Source organism: Microcebus murinus, chromosome 23, assembly GCF_040939455.1.
Source record: "Microcebus murinus isolate Inina chromosome 23, M.murinus_Inina_mat1.0, whole genome shotgun sequence".
Classification (NCBI taxonomy): Eukaryota; Metazoa; Chordata; class Mammalia; order Primates; family Cheirogaleidae; genus Microcebus; species Microcebus murinus.
Window position 1 is genome coordinate 8,004,870 of NC_134126.1, and position 21,293 is coordinate 8,026,162.

General features: G+C 35.4%; 1 protein-coding gene across 3 annotated transcripts in view; it reads left to right on the plus strand.

The window, feature by feature from the left end:
• Nucleotides 1-21,293, plus strand: part of BRINP3 (BMP/retinoic acid inducible neural specific 3) — a 439,645-nt gene that overhangs the window by 335,899 nt on the left and 82,453 nt on the right. For all 3 annotated transcript variants that reach the window (XM_075997012.1, XM_012773900.3, XM_012773895.3), the window contains one exon: nt 10,550-10,772. In XM_075997012.1, the coding sequence (XP_075853127.1) occupies nt 10,550-10,772 (223 nt within the window). The remainder of the gene's footprint in view (nt 1-10,549; nt 10,773-21,293) is intronic.

Genomic DNA, 21,293 nt, shown 5'->3' on the forward strand with positions numbered 1-21,293 from the left:
ATCCACTTAATCTCAAAGCCCTGGCATGGGTGGAAAAGCAAAAGTCTACTGACAGGTCCGCGAGGTTCCAGGCATCTGGCCACTGTCAAGTGAGATACCTTGGAGAGAGATATGTGGAAGTTGCTGCTTCTGGCATGCTGCCATTTCTGTGGAAGCAGCTGGATCTATCTGTGGAAGCCGCCATATCACTGCATTTGGGGAAGGACTGTGTGTGTCACATGTTAATCATCATGGTGATGGTGCCCGCTGCATGTCTGTCTTCCACAACCCATGGGAGTTTCTCTCAGTGAAAATCTCTAACCTAGGCTTGTCCAACAAAGGGGATTTGGGGTAAAATTCTCAGCTTTAGACTGATGACAATGGTGCCAAGTTCATAATAAACAAGTTAGCACAACTGACAACTGTCTGGGAAGTGTAAATGCCACAGTCTGAGATGTTTTAATTTGGAATAAACAGACTAAGCCATAACCAAATAGAAACATCACTTATTGTATTATTTTAAAAAGTTAACTTTTTAACAAATTCAAGTAATAATATTACAAAAGTGTACTGGAGGAATATGGCACATCGTATATTTGGTTAATTCAATCCAGAGTAAAAAATCTTTAACACCTAAGAAATAATGAATAGTAATCATGGCTTGATAAAAAGAGAAAGCATACCATCTCTAAATTGTAACAGAAAAGCCAATATTTACATAACTCACATAACTGTGAAATTAACTCACATATAAGGACTTTAGCCATTTGTCACCCAGACATTGAAAATTTTATCATATCACTTTTATCTTTCTTCTCATAGGTACTTCCATTATATGCAAAACTGCTATGAGAAAGGAAGAACAAAATTATAAGGCAGATTTCAACTTAATATCATGGAGCAAAATAACTGCCTGGCTCCCCATTCTGCCTAGATGTGTGTAGAGACACTCAGTTTGGCTGGTGGAGACAGCCTCCTTGTCTAGATGTGGTTTCCCTGTTCTTTCCATGTAGATTTTGGGTTGCTTTCTTCTCTCAGAGATTTCACTATTTGAAAGTGTATCCATTCTTGGTAAAGTCTGATTTTCCAAAGTTCTAAAATAATTTGTTAGAGTTTTATCAAATGACCAAGGTCTCAGGTAATTTCTTTATGGTGTGATAAGAGTCTTAATATACTTAGAACTAACTTTGCAATAAACCATATCAAAATAGCATAATTTTTTTTATATTTGTTCTTAATTTAATTATAAATATATCAATATGAACATTAAAACATTGATTATTTTATTTATATTGCCTGTTTGGAAATATTTCCTAACAGTAAATAATATATGCATTAGTATTATTTCAATAATTATTATATATTTTTATTTTTAAGATGACAACATAGTATGAAATACAATTTATAGGTGAAAGTTCTTAGGTTAAGTACTAATTCAACTTTTCTGGAGATGTATGTTTATAGGAAAATCACTAAAAATTCTTTGGACTCCATTTTCATTAACTGTCAACAAGGAATAAAGACTGCTGCAAAAATTGACAGCTAGCTTACAAGGGGAGAGTGGTGTTTTTCCTGTTTAAGAGAAAGGGTATTTCCTTGAGTATTACTTGCTATTTAAAGTGTATATGTATTTTCCCCATCCTATCTCCATTGGATGTCAATCAAACATACCATTGACTATTTTGTAAAAGCAAGCAAGCCTGCAAACAACAACAGAAACAAATAAAAGCTGCAATATACGTGCACACCTGTGCCAGTTACATTATGTCCAATAAAGGAATGAGAACTCATGGTAGACATCGGTCAACCCTGCCAATGCCTCCAGCCAGAGGGAAAATTTTTGTCTGTGGAGGGACATTGAGTTTATCAAGCCATCTTACTTCTTACCACCATCACCCTAGCTCTGGCTTCCTTGTCTGCTAGTGGGTTAATAGTTTCAAGTGAGTTTGGTCTTGTAGGCAAATATTACTTGTTTGTTCAGAAGCTTTTCTGTAGATATTTCTTAGGAGGCGTCACATCTGGAGAAATTTACTCCAAATGTCTAAGTCATGGTTATAATTTCAATACAGTGGACATGACAGCAATGACTATAGTGTAGAATTAAGAGAATTGGGGCCTAGAAGAAAGCTTAATAATTAAAAGGTACTGAATGAAGAGTCTCCTCATGCAATTATGAATATGTACTTCTAGTTTTGCTTATAACCAATGATTAATGATTACATATTATTGCAGGATATTTTGTTTAATAATTCATCAGTCTGAAATTAACATGCCATAATTTCACGACTTGGACTCTCTGCCATTTTCTCATCCATTAAGTTGAGAAATTTATCTATGTTTTTACTTTGTAGCTTTGCTTTCAATCCAAATTCCCTTTCTATAGTAGTACTAAGGTTTAGAACTATAATACACATCTTAATTCAACTTTATTTTCCCACATGGAAAATGTGTGGCTCCATGTTTTATATGACCATTTTCAAGCTCTACTTTTCTACATGAATTATTCTTTATATGTTTATATTTAGGTTCAACCATTTCTTTCTGAATCTTGACAGTTTAGTTAAGCCATTTAAGAAATATATGTTTAATTCATAGTATGTGTAAAGTGCTGTCTTAGGCTTTTGGAAAGAGAAAATACAAAGAAAAATAAAACATATCCCTGACCCTTATGAAATAGAAAATTATCTTTCCTTTTATATTTCCTTAAGCCTATTATATTCCTCATTTTTCTCTCATAGTTGGATCTATGCTATGATCCCATAATTCAAATTAGTTTCACACCACATCTCAACAAAACCAGCTTGGCCTAGTAGTGCATGGTTATTATGAGACTGGATACAATAATGTTTATGAAAAGTCTACCAAACAAAAGCACCCCTTAAATCTAGGGAAAAATATGTTTTTTCCTTTCAACTCTAGAATAATTTATGCTTATTAAGTAGGAACCATATTTTTTTCAGACTTGGTTTGTTATGGACTCTGATTAATAGCAGTGTAATTTTGAACAGTTTGCTAAACCTTTCTTAGAGAAAATTTCTCATCAGCAAAATGTTGATTATGACAGTATGCATATCCTAGGACTGTTATAAGAATTAAATGAGATAATCCATGTAAAGTGCTCAGCACAGCACATAAAGAAACACTGAAATAATGTGAAAACAAAAATAGTAGCTAACAGCTATTTGTCACTAATTATGTAAAAACATTTTATTATGTTTTCCTAGTAATTATCTAATTTCATCTAGACAGAAATCCTATGAGAGAAGTACCATTATCATAGCCACAATGATAATTATTACTATAGTTTTAACACTTAACTAACACAGTTATTGGCACACAGTAGCTGTGCAATAAATATTTGTTAAACTCTGGTTGAATTATAGACTATAATTACCCTAGAGGCCTCAATTAGCTGTATCAGTCAGCATTCTTGCAAGAATAGAATCTGAGTACAGCAGAAAAAGAATTTATTTAAAGACACTGGATTGGGTAGTTGACAGAATCAGCACGAGGACTGGCGATGCTGGCTCAGATGCTATGCCAGGAACAATCCCGAAACCACATAGCAGGAGCAATCTCTTGAGGACATCAAGGAGTGAAAGAAGTGTGGCTGGCACACCTGCCACCCCAATAAAGATCACTAAAGTTATATTATCAATAATGTCACGAGAGAATTCATTTGATGCAATTTACAAGATTTGTACATCCATATTATTAAGGGGAGATGAAGAAGTAGTTACTTGTTCTTCATTTTGAAGGGGATAAAGGGGATATCCAAATGTGCACAGCATCACAGGACTGTCAGCATAAATAAGATTTGTTGTCAGTCCTCATGCACAGCTGAGACATGGGCCAGCAGCTGGAAAACCTGCTACTCGTGTTTTCCACATTTTTTTAGTATCATCTCATTAACAAAGTATGTCCCATGGCATGGTAGTAAATTGTCTTACAGAGGCTGAGAAATAATTTAACTCCAGAATAAGAGTATGTTTAACTCTTGTAACTGATATATACAAGAAAATAGTTCCTGGTATTGCCTGTTTACAATGACAAAAAAAAAAATGTGCACCAGAGAAGAAGCTTTATTTATTGTGCCAAGAGTCACACACTAGTAAAGCTACCACCTCCCGAATAGCAGTTTTTTGTTTTTTTTTTGAGACAGAGTCTCACTTTGTTGCCCAGGCTAGAGTGAGTGCCGTGGCGTCAGCCTGGCTCACAGCAACCTCAATCTCCGGGGCTCAGCGATCCTACTGCCTTAGCCTCCCGAGTAGCTGGGACTACAGGCATGCACCACCATGCCCAGCTAATTTTTTGTATATATATTTTAGTTGGTCAATTAATTTATTTCTATTTTTGGTAGAGACGGGGTCTCGCTCAGGCTGGTTTCGAACTCCTGACTTTGAGCAATCCGCCCGCCTCGGCCTCCCAAAGTGCTAGGATTACAGGCGTGAGCCACCACGCCCGCCCCGAATAGCAGTTTTAATCAGAGTTATTTTATGTTTAATCTCTAGCCAGCATGTAGAATTAACAGGAAATGGAATATGAATACGATCCTCACAATTTTCAAGAGTTGAATGGATCTCTAATTTTTGCAATTGTGTCAAGCATAAAAAACAAGAAATATGACTTTGGATTTAGACTTTTACTTGGAAGGGAAAGCTTCACTTTATCTTTTTACCTTAATGATCTTACTCCAGAATCAGTTCTGGAGCCAATGTTTTTCTACTCTGATATTTTAAACAGAGAATGGTGAAATAAATGGCATAGATTATAGTCCTACCTGGATCTAATTTGAAGAGGATCCAGGGAGAAGCAAATTTACTACCTTATTTTTATAACTCCATACTATGATGGATGGAATATTGCAACATTTCAGAGCCCCAGAAATTAGCATTAACTAAACTTTCAAGGAGAAGATTTGCCCAATTTAAGTTGTGATCCAGGCGTTCTGAGTCTTAGGAAATGATTCAGGACTGAGAATTTGAGAGGATAGCTTTCTTCTTCTCATGATGACTCAGTCAGATCTTTGTTATGAGACCTATGTCTTTTTTATTTATTATTATACAAATTAAATAGGACCCCCAGACACTGGTTTTCTATTTATGTTAGGGCCCTTAAATCGCTACAGGTTAGACCTTTCTAAGTGGGTCTAACTGTACCTGTTGTGTATAACTTATGTCTACCGTCTGTGCCCCTGCTGGCTCCCACCTGCCACTAGGCCTCAGTCACAGAGGGTAATTATATCTTCATTGAAATCAGAGAGCTTACCTGATTCCACACAGATTTTCTCCTTACTGGTGTCCCCAGCCTACAGAAAACAGCCCATACAGTGCTCACTCATCAGAGAGGTTGGCATTCTTTTCACTGATGCATGTGATGCCTTTTCCTTCAATAAAAATTAGCAAATTCTTGATAGCTTATCGGAAAATTAGCCTTCTCTTAGATTTTTTTTTTTAACAAGCTCCCCTGAGCCATTATGGGTGTTTGGCTTCCCAATGATGGGCACTCCTTCGGTTAGGATCATTGCAATGTCTGAAGGCAAGACAGAGTCCATCAAGCAGGGCAGAGGTGTTGTAGTGGAGGTAGCAGGAAAGAATTCAAGCTTTGGATCATTTTGTGTCAATCTCAGCCCTCCCAGATATCTACCTTTCAGTTCCCAGGTTCCCATGCCTTCCCAATCAGCTTTATTTCTAACTTTAATGTAACATACCTGATAGGAATTTAAATTTAATCTTGGGACAAAAGTTTGTTTTGAAGCTCTACAGCTGCAAGAGATAAAAGATTCCTTTAGTACAGTCTTTGAAAGTCTCTGACATTCATTCTGAGCTTTGGAAGAAAGTGCAGAAATTTGACCTCTTTAAGCAAGCCATCTCTATTAGTAGTAACCAACTCACCCCCAGTCTTTGAATTTTTCATGCTTTTCATTCCATTCTGCACAAGCACATAGTCTCAAATACCATTCCAGCAACAAGCACTTCATTCTACATGAGCACATGTGTAAGTTCTGTTGTCAAAGTTCCAATCTCAATAGTGGATGGATTTATAAAGCCTTTTTCCCCAATCAGTCTAGGAAACCAACCACATATTCTCTCAATTGTCTTTGGAAGCTTTTGTCAAACTACTGCTGATGTCTGTACCCCTTTATGTCCAAATCCTTGGCTGCAAGCAAGAAAAACAGGTTCTAGATGACTTAACCTGATAAAGAATTCATTAAAAGATGTTGGGTAGCATATAAAATCACCCACAAGAGTAGAGAAACATACTCTTTGCTGCATGATAAGGAAACAGCACAAAATTTTGCATAAGACTTATTTATTGAGGTCATTGCTACTAACTGCAGTGAATATCAGATTGAACTAAACACTACAATTACATGTTGTAACCATTACCTCCTGAGGGAATTTCTAAGTATCCTCTTTGTCTTTGCATTAAGCTTTCGAAAGCTTAAGATTGAAATCAGGGTGGGTACACCCAATGTCCGTAGCTTAGAGGATGCATCCATTCTGTAACTAACTGCAAGGGCTCTGGCAAAGTGCCCACCTAGCTTTTCCAGCTTCTATACTTAAAGACAAAGCTTTGGGTAATTTACCAAACATTTGGATGGGGTCATAAACAGGGCAACGCAATGAAGGACATATTTCTCTAATTAGCTTAATGTATTCAAATATTTGAATAGAGAAATATAATGCATCTTTCGGAGAAAAATAAAACAATCAGAAAAAAAGCACAATGTATTTTTAAGCAGTTACAAAGGAATTAGAAACTGCTTCTGATTTATGCCCTTGTACAACCATCACTTTGTAGCCCATAAAATTGACCAGTTCACAAGCTATTAAACAGGCTTGCCATTTACTTTATACAGCATTATAGTATTTTGTCAATTTCAGTATTAACTCTATATGCATGGCTGAGAGAATGGTTTGAACGGACTTACATTCTTATGTGGCCAAAGTCATATTGGTGATTTACTGTAGAAGTTGGGAAAATTCTAAACAGACACAAATCCTAATAGTCCCTCTACAGAATTTATTACTATATTTCCTTTTGTAGTATTATTTGCTTCATGTAAATTATTTTAAGAAGACTGTGACTGACTATAACTTCCTCTCAGCATAAATGATGTTTATTACCATTATTATTGTTGTTTTTGTTATTTTCTTTCTCTATAGTCTATATTGTGTAAAATTACTCAATTGATACATACTTAACAAACATATATTTCTTAGAATAATATCTCTCTAATAATCTAGATATTAAATTTAGTTTTTCTGGGTGATTTTAATACAACATTGATTTATTTTCTCTTATGAACTTTTTTATACTTCTCAAAATATGGCTAGTCATTTTTTATTTTCCATTTTAAAAGATAATTACTGTAAGATAAAATTCTATCTGCCATCTCTAATTATTGTATTTCCTCTTTTCAGTTATCTAGATTATTTATGTAAAAATTCTAATGTGTCATTCAAATTTCATTTCTGTATTCTATAAATTTTACTAATTTCCAAAAATGAAAGAAAAATATCCACAAGAATATTTCTTGGAATTCTATTGACTTCTAAGTAGAATGGGTTTCAAATACTGAAGATGTTATTTTAGCCTTTGAAAATATTGTATGTCATTAGTCATTTTTTAAAATATGATGAAAGGTTTATCCATATTTTCTGTCATAGACTGAAACATCTGTATGCTCTGCACAACAGGTGTTCAATAAATGTTTTGGGTGACTCTCAGTGGTGATTTCTAATGATTTCATAATGAAGTAATTATTCAAGTGTCATGCTAAAACTCTGTTTCTTAGAAATTACATAGTGGCAATTTTCAGCTGACATGCACCATTTTATATGTTTTGGTAAAATAAATAAATTCTATTTTAAAATATTCCTTAATTTCAATAATATATACAAATTTAGATCATTTCCCAGTACTATTATATTTCCCAGTACTATTTCCCAGTACTATTATAACAAACAATGAACATAAAAAATATAAACCCATGACACAATAAAGGCTTATCAACAGTGTTCAAGTAAAAGATGACAATGAAATGAATGATTGATTCTCAAAGTAGTGGCATCTGCTCTGTGCATAATCCAGCAAATGCTTTCCAATTTCTATGCACCAACTCTTTATTCAAAAGAGGGAATTTCTCAGAAAAGACATATGGGAACAAACAAAATATAGGATTGTGTCAAATTGAAATTTTAAAATAAATCTATTATTTATACTCTGCTTACTTAAAAAATGATTTGAAGCATATCAAATAGATATGGCCTCTAAAATCTTTCTTATAGAAAAGTCCTACCCTTTGTTTTATTTTTCTCTTTTTTTCAGTTAAAAGTCTATACCTTTAATGTACAAAAGATGCTCAGATTCTGTGTTTATTCACTCTAGAAGAAATAAACTTAATATTCATGAATATAATATGTTGTTAAAAGTTGATTTTCCCAGCACTGATAAAAATACTTTGGATCTGAATATTTAGATAGCCCTAATATAAGAAATGAATATAAATTTATTGATCTAAATATGTGTATGTATTAATGTGGCTTACTTTATCTGGTGTCAATGGCATATTTTAAGAAATGTTAACAATAATTTGGTCATTTTAAAATACTATGACAGTGACAAGACCTACATATAATGAACAACTATGTATTCACCTTGTCCAAATTTAGATGAATAATAACCTAATAGCTGTAACTGGACTTTTGAAAACAACTATTTTTAAATTTGATATTTAAACCTAACTAAATGGGCATCTAAAACCAATCATTTGTAACATCATAGATTTTAAAGTTAAATAGGATTATCAACATCTAGTACTTTCTATATGATTTACATAGGATGAAAGAGAGAAGCTGAAGTTTATTGCATATCATATAACTTTTTTACAGGTAGAATAGAAACTGAAACGTGGTTTGTCTGACTTGCCAAAGAATATTTTTTCCCCATTGAAAACATTTTCCAAATCTTGTGCTGTGTGGCTGTGTATGTTGGGGGAAAACACCACCATATGGCACATGGAAATGAATGCTTGATGTTCTTAACAAAATAAATCCTCTAAACAAGTATTAAAATCAATCAAAAGTTTATGTTTTGAGTTCTTATTCATAATAGCTACTTCAAAAGAAAGAAGGAGTTGTGGTAAAGCTCAACTATTATTATTTTTGAAATTTCTTTTTTACTGTAATAAAATATATATAACAATATATGCTATTTTAATCAATTTTAAATCTACAACTCAGTGGTATTAATTAAATTCACAACTATCACTATTATCTTTTTTCTAAAAAGTTTTCACCTCCCAGAACAGAATATAACCATTATGTAATAACTTCTCATTCCCCCTTCACCCAGCCCCTCATAAATTCTAATATGCTTATTGTCTCTATGAATTTGACTAGTCTTGATATTTTATATAAATGAAATCACATAGTATTTGTCCTGTTTTTTTTTTACTTATTTCACTAAGCTTAATATTTTTAAAGTTCATTTGTGTTGTAGCATGTATCAGTACTTCATTTTTATGGCTAAAAGTATTCCATTGTAAGTGTGTACCACATTTTGTATATCTATTCATCTGTTAATGAACAGTTTGGTTATTTTCTCCTTTTTTAATATTTAATTTATTTCCTGTATTAGGATTTCAATGTAATCTCTTTTCATTTTTAGTGGTTTCTCCAGTGATTACAATATGCATCTTTAACATATCACAATCTACTTAGTGTTAACACTGTGCTATTTTAATAAATGTAAATTATAAAATCTTTACTACAAAACAGTTGCATTTACCTTTTGACTAATGTCTCAACTATCTTTGCGTTTAGATAATTGATAGATCCTTTAGATGATTATTTATTTTCATGTAGCATCAACTTTTAGTCCTACTGATGGTTAACCAGACATTTGTAAAGAAGGCATAATTACTGATACAAAAACAAAGCCAATATTGGAGCTTTAAATTCTTTTTATTTTTTTCTCTTTAGCATGCTCTTATGTTTTAATCTATTATGTCATAAAATATTGGATATGGTCAGTTATAGGATATAATCATGTGTAGTTGAATATTATAATTTTCTATTTCAAAAGCTTTCTCTTTTCTATCAAACATTAATAAAATCATTTAGAAATAAATTTATATATTTTCTATTCTGAGTTAATGAAAACTTCTGAAAAGATTTCTTAATATACAAAATTTGGAGAGGGTTATTAATACTAATGACAAAAATGAAAGCCAGATTAATGACCACTATGTGTTGGAGAAAGTTCATTGAAATAACATCAAAGGAGAACACAGAAAAATTAAATTGAACTTAAACTTTCTGCCCAAAGTATTCGCTTTAGCAAAAATCATTTATTTATTTTCTTTCATGAAAGTTCTAGTTTAAGGGAAACAAAAGAGAAAACAATCTTAAAGAATCCAAATGTCCCATCTTCTATTAATTGACTACTCACAAGTAATGCATTGTATTTATTTGTTTTTAATATTAACATATTAAGTGTGTTTGGGAGAAATGGGAAAATAATTGTTTTATGATTAAAGTGTTGAATTTTAACATTTTTTCAGATGAATTCAAGTTCTTTATGAAAAGACTACCCATGAATTATTTCCTCAACACATCTACTATAATGCATTTGTGGACAATGGATTCTAATTTTCAGCGCCGTTATGAACAACTGGAGATCAGCATGAAGCAACTTTTCCTAAAGGCGCAGAAAATTGTACACAAACTCTTTAGCCTTAGCAAGAGGTGTCATAAACAACCACTCATCAGCCTGCCAAGACAAAGGTAAGACATTGTGACAATATAGGTAACTGAGGAAATTGTTTGGCCAGTGAATTCCATTTATTTTTCTGAATGTAGATGTGATAACATATGTCACACAGTATTAGATATATTATTAGATATAATTTGAAAACAGCATATTCTCTTAAGTATAAAATCATAAATTGTAGTTTTTTTCCAAAATAATAAATAGTATAACCGGAAACACATATACTAACACTTCTTTTATTTTCTTTCTTTTGTTATCAGAATCAAGAAATCATTCTAACTTGTTACATGTTATAGTCAATAAATAATTGTATTACAGTGAACAAAAAAACATAAAGCCCTAAAGTTACATTGTTAGCATAGGAAGTAATTAGGAGGACAAAGTGAAATTCCTCAATATGTAATTTTCAAATAAAACAACTCATGGTTTATTTTTCTATGACTAGTGTTTATAAAATCATAAACTTCATTCTACATGAACCTCTGAAACTTACTGTGCAAGTTTTTAACGTTTAATATGAATGATGATAGACAAAAATATCTATATCTTAACTGATTCGGGGAAGCAATTTTTAAATTCTCTACTTTAGTATGAACTGACCAGGCAGTGCAATAAAAAGTTGTATTTATCTATTTGAGGTCTGGTTATAAAACACATCAAAATGAAAAGCTATAGGAAGATACAGGACACTGTCACAAAAAATATACATTTGTATCAGTATCTCTGTTATAAAATGTTTGAATTTTTGACTCAATGCTTAAATGTAATAATTAAGAGAAGAAATCTATAATTATACATTTCTTTCACTGAGAGAAAAAAATCTGAAAGTTTATATTTTTTTTAAATTTCATTTAAAAATAACATTGACTTTCTTTTGCACAATTCATTGGTTTTTAGTATATTAAAGATTTGTGCAAACGTTAGCACTGTCTAAGTTGAGGACATTTTCATTATGCAAAAAAAAAAAAAAATCTAAGTACCAGTTAGCAGTCACTTCTCATAATCCACACCCATTCCAAGGCTATTTATCTCTATAGATTTGTCTAATATACTATTTGTCTCTCTATATTTACCTATTCTGGACAGTTGATATAAATGGGATCATGCAAAATGTGGTCTTTCATGGCTGAGTTCTTTCATTTAGCAGAGTGCCTTCTGCTTCACCAAGGTTGTAGCATCAGTACTATGAGTATTCCAGGGTATTTATACCACATTTCATTTATCCATTCTTTATTCGGTGGATATTTAGGTTGTTCCACTTTTAAGTATTATGAATAATGCTTTTATGAACATTGATGTACACTTTTTACACAGACATATACTTTCAGTTCTCTTGGGTATATACTAGAGTGGGGGATTGCTGGGCCTTAACATAACTATATATTTAACTTTTTTAAATTTCAGAATATCACATGGGTACAAACGTTTTGATTACATGAATTGCTTTTGTACAGTTTGAATCAAAGTTATAAGTGTGTCCATTACCTATATGGTGTGCATTGTACCCATTAGGTGTGAATTTACCCATCCCTCCTCCCCGGCCTGCTTCATTTTCACTGAATTTTACTACCATATGTGCACATGAGTGTTGATCTATAAGTTTCACTTTAGCAGTGAGTATATGTGGTTTTTGTTCTTCTATTCTTGTGATACTTCACTTAAAAGGATGATCTCTATTTACATTCAGGTTGTTACAAAAGGTATAAGTTCATCATTTTTTATGGCTAAATAATACTCCACGGTATATATATACCACATTTTATTGATCCACTCCTGTGTTGATGGGCATTTGGGTTTCCACATCTTTGCAATTGTGAATTGTGCTGCTATAAACATTTGAGGGAAAGTGTCTTTTTTATAAAATGTTTTTCTTTTCTTTTCCATTGTGTAAATACCCAGTAGTAAGGTTGCAAGATCAAATGGTAGGTCTACTCTTTAGTTCTTTGAGGTATCCCTGTACTGTTTTCTATTGAGGTTATACTAATTTGCAGTCCCACCAATGGTGTATGAGTTTTCCTTTCATTCCGCATCTTCACCAGCATCTGTTGTTTTGGGACTTTTTGATAAAAGCTATTCTCACTGGAGTTAGGTGATATCTCACTGTGGTTTTGATTTGTACTTCCCTGATGATTAGAGACAGTGAACACTTTTTCATGTGCTTATGGCATTAGTTTATCTACTTTTGAAAAGCTTCTGTTTATGTCTTTTGCAGACTTTTGATGGGATGGTTTGATGTTTTCTTGCTGATTTCTTTGAGTTCTTTGTAGATTCTGGTTATTAGCCATTTAGCAAATGTATAGCATGAGAATATTTTCTTCCATTCTGTAGGTTGCCTGTTCACTATTGATTGTTTCCTTGGCTGTGCAGAAGCTTTTTTAATTTGATCAGGTCCCATTTATTTATTTTTGTTGTTTCTGTGATTGCCTTTGGGATCTTCTTCATAAAAATCTTTATGTACATAAACTTGGAAATGTTGAGTACATGGACAGACTCTTGGCAACACACAACCTAATTAGGCTCAATCAGGAAGAAATAGAACTCCTGAACATACCAATATCAAGTATCAAATTTGAAATAGCAATAAAACAATCTCCCAAGAAAAAAAAATGGCCTGGACCAGATGGTTTCACACCTAAATATTAATTGGCCTACAAAGAGGAACTGATAGCTATACTTATTTTATAACATAGATAAAGAAGGAATCCTCTCCTACTCATTCTACAAAGCCAATATCACCCTGATACCAAAGCCAGGAAAGGACACAACAAAAGAAGAAAGCTACAGACCAATGCCCCTTCCTTATGAATATAGATGCAAAAATTCTCAATAAAGTCCTAGCAAACCGAATTCAGCTGCTTATCAAAAACTTAATCCATCATGATAAAGTGGACTTCATCCCAGTGATGCAAGGATGGCTCAACATACGCAAATCTATAAATGTGATTCACCACATAAATAGAAACAAAGACAAAGACCATATGATCCTCTCTATAGATGAAAAAAAAAAAGCATTTGACAAAATTCAGCACCATTTTATGATAAGAACTCTTAACAAAATAGCCATAGATGGAATATACATCAACATTATAAAGACCATATTGGCAAACCCATAGCCAACACCATACTGCACAGTGGAAAAATGAAAGCATTTGCCCTTACAACTGGAACCAGAGAAGGTTTCCCACTGTCACCACTTCTGTTCAACATAGTGCTGGAAATCCTAGCCAGAGCAATCAGGCAAGAGAATGATATCAAGGGTATCCAAATGGGGAAAGGAGAGGTCAAACTATCTCCCCTTGCTGACGATATGATCTTATATCTAGAAAATGCCAAAAATTCTGCCAGGAGATGCCTTGAATTGATAAATAAATCCAGCAAAGTCTCAGGTTATATAATTAATTTACACAAATCAGTAGCATTCCTATACGCCAACAACACGCAAGCTGAGAATCAAATCAAAAGCTCAATACCTTCCACAATAGTAACAAAGAAAATAAAATATCTATGAATGTATTTAAGGAGGTGAAAGATCTCTACAGAGAGAGCTACAAAACACTGAGGAAGGAAATTGCAGAGGATATAAACAGATGGAAACACATCCCATACTCACAGATTGGCAGAATCAACAATGTTAAAATGTCTATAATACCCCAAGTGATTTACAGATTCAATGCAATCCCCATTAAATTACCAATGTCGTTTTTTTAGATCTAGAAAAAATAATTTGACACTTCATATGGAACCAGAAAAGACCTCCAAATAGCCAAAGCATCCTTAAGCAAAAAGAACTAGCTGTACTATAAAGCTGTAGTAACCCAAACAGCATTGCACTGGCACAGGACCAGAGACCTAGACTAACGGATCAGAATGGAGAACCCAGATATACATAAAACCATCCTTATGTTGCCCTCTGATTGTTGACAAAGTAGATAAAAACATACACTGGGGGAAAGAATCCTTAATCAATAAATGGTGCTGAGAAAATTAAATAGTCACATGTTGAAGACTAAAACAGGATTTACACCTCTTGCCATTCAAAACAATTAATTCTCTATGGATAACAGACTTAAACCTAAGGCATGAAACTATAAGAATTCTAGAAGAAATCGAAAAAACTCTTATAGTTATTGACCTAGGCGAAGAATATATTTAACATTTTTGAGAAGCTGCCAAACTGTTTTCCAAAGAGGCTATATCACGTTATATTTCTGCATATTATTCTTGACAGCTCTTATCCCTCCACATCCTGACACTATTTATGCTCTGTCCTTTTAATCATAGCCATTTAAGTGGGCAGCAAGTGGTATCTTGTGGTCAGGATTTAAATATCCCTAATGACTAGTCATTTTGAACATCTTTTCATGTGCTTATTGTCCATTGTGTATCTTTTTTTAGACAAATTTCTATTGAAATCCTTCATACATTTAATTTTTTAGACATTATTATTGAGTCGTAACTGTACTTTGTATATTCTTTTTTTTTTTTTTTTCTTTTTTTTTTTTTTTAATTATTTTTTTTATTTTGGCATATTATGGGGGTACAGATTTTAAGGTTTCAATAAATGCCCATTTCCCCCCTCCCCCCAAAAGTCTGAGTCTCCATCATGACCATTCCCCAGATGGTGCACATCTCACTCACTATGTATGTATATACCCGCCCCCCTCCCCCCTCCCACCTGCCCAATACCCTATTACTGCAGCACCTATGTGTCCACTTAGGTGCTACTCAGTTAATACCAGTTTGCTGGAGAATATATATGGTGCTTGTTTTTCCATTCTTGGGATACTTCACTTAGTAGTATGGGTTCCAGCTCTAACCAGGAAAATATAAGGTGTGCTATATCACCATTGTTTCTTAGAGCTGAATAGTACTCCATGGTGTACATATACCACATTTTATTAATCCATTCTTTGATTGATGGGCACTTGGGCTGTTTCCACAGCCTTGCAATTATGAATTGTGCTGCTATAAACATTCGAGTGCAGGTGTCTTTTTTGTAGAGTGTCACTGGATCATTTGGGTAGATGCCCAGCAATGGGATTGCTGGATCAAATGGTAGATTCACTTGTATCGCTTTAAGGTATCTCCATATTGCTTTCCACAGAGGTTGAACTAGTTTGCAGTCCCACCAGCAGTGTAGGAGTGTTCCTCTCTCTCCGCAATCACGCCAGCATTTATTGTTTGGAGATTTTTTGATAAAGGCCATTCTCACTGGGGTTAAGTGATATCTCATTGTGGTTTTGATTTGCATTTCCCTGATGATTAGAGATGTTGAGCATTTCTTCATATGTTTGTTGGCCATTCTTCTGTCTTCTTTAGAAAAATTTCTGTTCAAGTCCTTTGCCCACTTTTTAATGGGGTTATTTGATTTTTTCTTCCTAATTTTCGTGAGTTCTAAGTATAGTCTAGTTATCATTCCCTTATCGGATGCATAGGATGCAAAAATTTTCTCCCATTCTGTAGGTTGTCTGTTTACTTTCATGACTATTTCTTTGGCTGTGCAGAAGCTTTGTAGTTTGATCATGTCCCATTTATTTATTTTTGTTGCTGCTGTGATTGCCTTTGGGGACTTCTTCATAAACTCTTTGCCCAGGCCGATGTCTAGGAGAGTGTTTCCAACTTTTTCCTCTAGAGTTCTAATAGTTTCATATCTTAGGTTTAAGTCTGTTATCCAGCGTGAGTTGGTTTTTGTGAGAGGTGAAAGGTGTGGGTCCTGTTTTAGCCTTCTACAGGTGGCTATCCAGTTTTCCCAGCACCATTTATTGAAGAGGGATTCTTTTCCCCAGCGTATGTTTTTGTCTGCTTTGTCAAAGATGAGACGGCTATATGAGGATGGTTTTATATCAGGATTCTCACATCTGTTCCACTGGTCAATATTCCTGTTTTTGTGCCAATACCATATTGTTTTAATTACTACAGCTTTGTAGTATAGTTTAATATCTGGCATATTAATGCCTCCCATTTTGTTTTTGTTGCCTAGAATTGCTCTTGATATTCAGGGTCTTCTTTGGTTCCATACGAAGCGTAAAATTATTTTTTCTATATCTGTGAAGAATGCTGATGGGATTTTAATAGGTATTGCATTGAATCTGTAGATCAGTTTGGGTAGTATAGACATTTTGACGATATTGAGTCTGCCGATCCACGAGCATGGTATGGATTTCCATCTGTTTACATCCTCTGCTATTTCCTTCCTCAGTGTTTCATAGTTCTCCCTGTAGAGGTCTTTTACCTCTTTGGTTAAATATATTCCTAGGTACTTTAATTTCTTTGTTGCTATTGTGAAGGGAATTGAGTCTTTGATTTGGTTCTCAATTAGATTGTTGTTGGCGTATATGAATGCCTCTGATTTCTGTGTATTAATTTTGTATCCTGAGACTTTACTAAATTCATTGATCAGTTCCAGGAGTTTCTTGGTTGAATCCTTGGGGTTTTCTAGATACAATATCATATCATCAGCAAACAGTGAAAGTTTGATCTCTTCTGCCCCTATTTGGATACCTTTGATTCCATTTTCCTGTCTGATTGCTGTAGCCAAGACTTCCAGCACTATGTTGAATAGAAGTGGAGATAGTGGGCAGCCTTGTCTGGTTCCAGTTCTAAGTGGGAATGATTTCAGTCTTTCCCCATTCAGTATGATGTTGGCTACGGGTCTGTCATATATGGCTTGTATCATTTTTAGGTATGTCCCTTCTATGCCTATTTTCTTAAGTGTTCGTATCATGAAAGGGTGTTGAATTTTGTCAAAAGCTTTTTCTGCATCTATTGAAAGAATCATGTGGTCTTTGTTTTTGCTTCTGTTGATGTGGTGAATTGCATTTATAGATTTACGTATGTTGAACCATCCCTGCATCCCTGGGATGAAGCCCACTTGGTCGTGGTGGATTATTTTTTTGATAAGTGTCTGGATTCGGTTAGCTAAGATTTTGTTGAAAATTTTTGCATCTATATTCATTAGGGATATTGGTCTGTAGTTTTCTTTTTTTGTTGCATCCTTTCCTGGTTTTGGTATCAGAGTAATATTCGCTTCATAAAAGGTGTCGGGGAGGTTTCCGTTCTTCTCGATGTTGTGGAATAGTTTCTGCAAGATAGGTACTAGTTCTTCTTTGTAAGTATGGTAAAATTCAGGTGTGAAGCCATCTGGACCGGGACTTTTCTTTTTAGGGAGATTTTTAATTGCTGTTTCTATTTCAGCTGTTGAGATTGGTCTGTTCAGGGAATCTATTTCTTCCTGGTTGAGCCTAGGGAGGCTGTGTGTTTCTAGAAATTTGTCCATTTCCTCCACATTTTCCAGTTTGTGTGCATAAAGATTTTTGTAGTATTCATAAATTGTATCTTGTATCTCTTTGGGATCAGTTGTGATATCTCCTTTTTCATTCCTGATGGAGCTTATTAGAGATTTCTCTTTTCTGCTTTTCGTTAGCTTAGCCAATGGCGTGTCAATTTTGTTTATTTTTTCAAAGAACCAACTTTTTGTTTTATTAATCTCCTGAATAGCTTTCCTGTTTTCAATTTCGTTTAGTTCTGATTTGATCTTGTTGATTTCACTTCTTCTGCTGGGTTTGGGGTTGGTCTGTTCTTCTTTTTCCAGCTCTTTGAGTCGTTTCATTAGATTGTCTATTTGTGATCTTCTTGCCTTTTGGTTATAGGCATTTATGGAGATAAACTTTCCTCTCAGAACTGCTTTAGCTGTGTCCCAGAGGAGTTGATAACTTGTCTCTCCATTGTCGTTTTCTTCATAGAAGTTTTTTATTTCCGTCTTGATTTCTTCATTTACGAAGTAATCATTTAGTAGGAGGCTGTTTAATTTCCACGTTTTTGTGTAGAAATGTGAGTTTCTGTTAGGGTTGATTTCTAGTTTTATTCCACTGTGATCTGAGAAAGTACATGGTATGATTTCTATTTTTTTAAATTTCTTGAGATTTTCTTTGTGTCCTAGGATATGGTCAATCTTAGAGAATGTCCCGTGAGCTGATGAGAAGAACGTATATTCAGTGGATTTTGGGTAGAATGTTCTGTAGATGTCTGTCAGACCCAATTGTTCTAGAGTTTTGTTTAAGTCCATTATTTCTTTATTAATTTTCTGTTTGGAGGATCTGTCTCGTGCCGTCAGTGGGGTGTTGAAATCTCCGGCGATTATGGAGTTGCTATTAATCCATTTGCTTAGCTCCAGTAAGGTTTGCTTTATGAATCTGGGTGCACCTAAGTTGGGTGCATATATATTTAAAATTGTTATCTCCTCTTGTTGGACTGTGCCCTTCACCATTATATAATGACCCTCTTTGTCTTTTACTACTTTTGTTGGTTTAAAAACTAAATCGTCTGAAATTAGAACTGCCACACCAGCCTTCTTTTGGTTTCTATTTGCTTGGAATATTGATCTCCACCCTTTTATTTTTAGTCTATGTGCATCCTTGCAGGTTAAATGTGTTTCCTGAAGACAGCATATACTTGGCCTGTATTTTCTTATCCATTCAGCCAGCCTATGTCTCTTGAGTGGAGAGTTTAAGCCATTCACATTTATTGAGAGAACTGATAGGTAAGGTAGATTACTGATCATTCTGTTGGGTTGGATGTTGTTGCTATGATTTCTGTCTTGAGCCATTGTAATATCTGGCCTTTATTATCTTTGGGTTTTGGTTGTTTTTATATCCGTGGATTATTATTATGATGTTCCGTGCGTAACGCTGTTTTAAGTACTTCTTGTAGGGCTGGTCTTGTCTTGGTGAATTCTCTGAGCCTTTGCTTGTCTGAGAATGTTTTTATTTCTCCTTCATATATGAAGCTTAGTTTTGCAGGGAATAATATTCTAGGCTGGGCATTGTTTTGTTTCAAAAGAGTGAGAATGGGGCCCCAGTCTCTCCTTGCTTGTAAAGTCTCATTAGAGAAGTCTGATGTTATTCGAATTGGCTTTCCCTTGTATGTCACTTGCTTCTTTTGTCTTACAGCTCTTAGAAGGGCCTCTTTAGTTGATACTTTGGTCAGTCTGATGACTGCATGACGTGACGTCTTCCTGTTTGCATTGAATCTCCCAGGGGTCCTCTGGGCTTCTTGAACTTGTATATCGAGATTTTGAGCAAGGTCTGGGAAATTTTCCTCTATTATATCTTCAAAAAGCTTGTCCAGCCCTTGAGTGTTGTCTTCCTCCCCTTCGGCTAAACCTATGACCCTCACGTTAGGTTTTTTCACATAATCCCACAGCTCTTGTAGGCTTTGGTCTTTTCTCTTGTTTCTCTGCTATATTTCTGTGACTGATTTATTTAATTGGAAGGTGTTATCTTCAAGCTCTGAGATTCTTTCTTCTGCTTGATCTACCCTGTTCTTGAGACTTTCCACAGTATTTTGTAGTTCTCTGAGTTGATTCTTCATCTCCAGGACTTCGGTTAAAGTTTTCTTCACTGTGTCAATCTCTTTGTTGAACCTTTGTTCCATTTCTTGGAGGTTTTTTGTGTTTTCTTGGTGTTGGTTATTGAGTTGTTGTTGCAGCTGGGTGAGTGTTCTTATGATCCACATACGAAATTCCTTTTCTGTCATATTGGTTGCCTGATTTTGGTCGGTGTCCGTTTCTAGGGGGCTGGTGCTCCTCCTTGGGGGTGTGTTTTCCGTTTGGTTCTTCATATTTCCTGAGTTCTTTCGCTGACTTCTTCCCATGTCCATCAGTTGTTGTTTCTTTCCTTAGGTTATTGTTTGGGTATTCACACACCTTGTTTAGTTTCTGAGGCGTTAGGTGGTGCCTGTGGGTGAAATTGGACCACTCCCTGTATATTGAGTCAGTGGATGCCGTGGAAAGGCTGTGCAAGATGCCGCCCCTGTCAGTAGGTGGCGTTTGCTTGGAGGAACAGGCTATGGTGTTGATTTTGAGTCCTGTTATCAGCTCTCGTTCTGGGCGGAGCTGGGTTGGGTAAGCCTGCCCTCAGGCCGTTAGCAGGGGTCAAAGTTCTGTTCTCAGCTTACAGGGAAAGCTGTCAGGGCAGGGCTGGAATGGTCCCGCTCAGCCAGAAAGTCTGGAGGTGGGGGTGGGGCTGTCTGAGACCCGCAGTCTGCAGCAGGCCTCGCTTCTTTCCACCCTCCCCAACTCTGCAGCTACTCCTGGGCCTCTGCCAGCAGGCCAGACCACAAGCCACCAGGCCTCCTCGGACTGTGGTGCCGGCGGGGAGGTTCCCTGCACAGGAACGCCACCTGGGTTGGGCGCACGGCCTCCTCCTGGGAGGAGGGTTGCCCTCTAGGACGCCGATCCGCCCCTGGAGGCACACAGCCCTCAGTAGGCTGTTCGCGTATAATCCTTCTGTGCCCGGGGCAATGCTAGCCCTCGGTGCAGGGGATCTGGTCTGCAGGTCCGACCTCTGGGTCCCAGAGTTCAAACTGTATTCCCACCAGGGAGAGGATTTCCGGTCCTAATTCACCCACAGGGAGCCCAAGCTGGATCTATGTCTCTCAGCCTCTGAGTCGGCAACGTTTTCCTGGGAACACGGTGCCAGCAGCACCTGGGAGGGCGGGCGGGGTCCCAAACGGGAAGGTCCCGTTCCCTGGAGGTG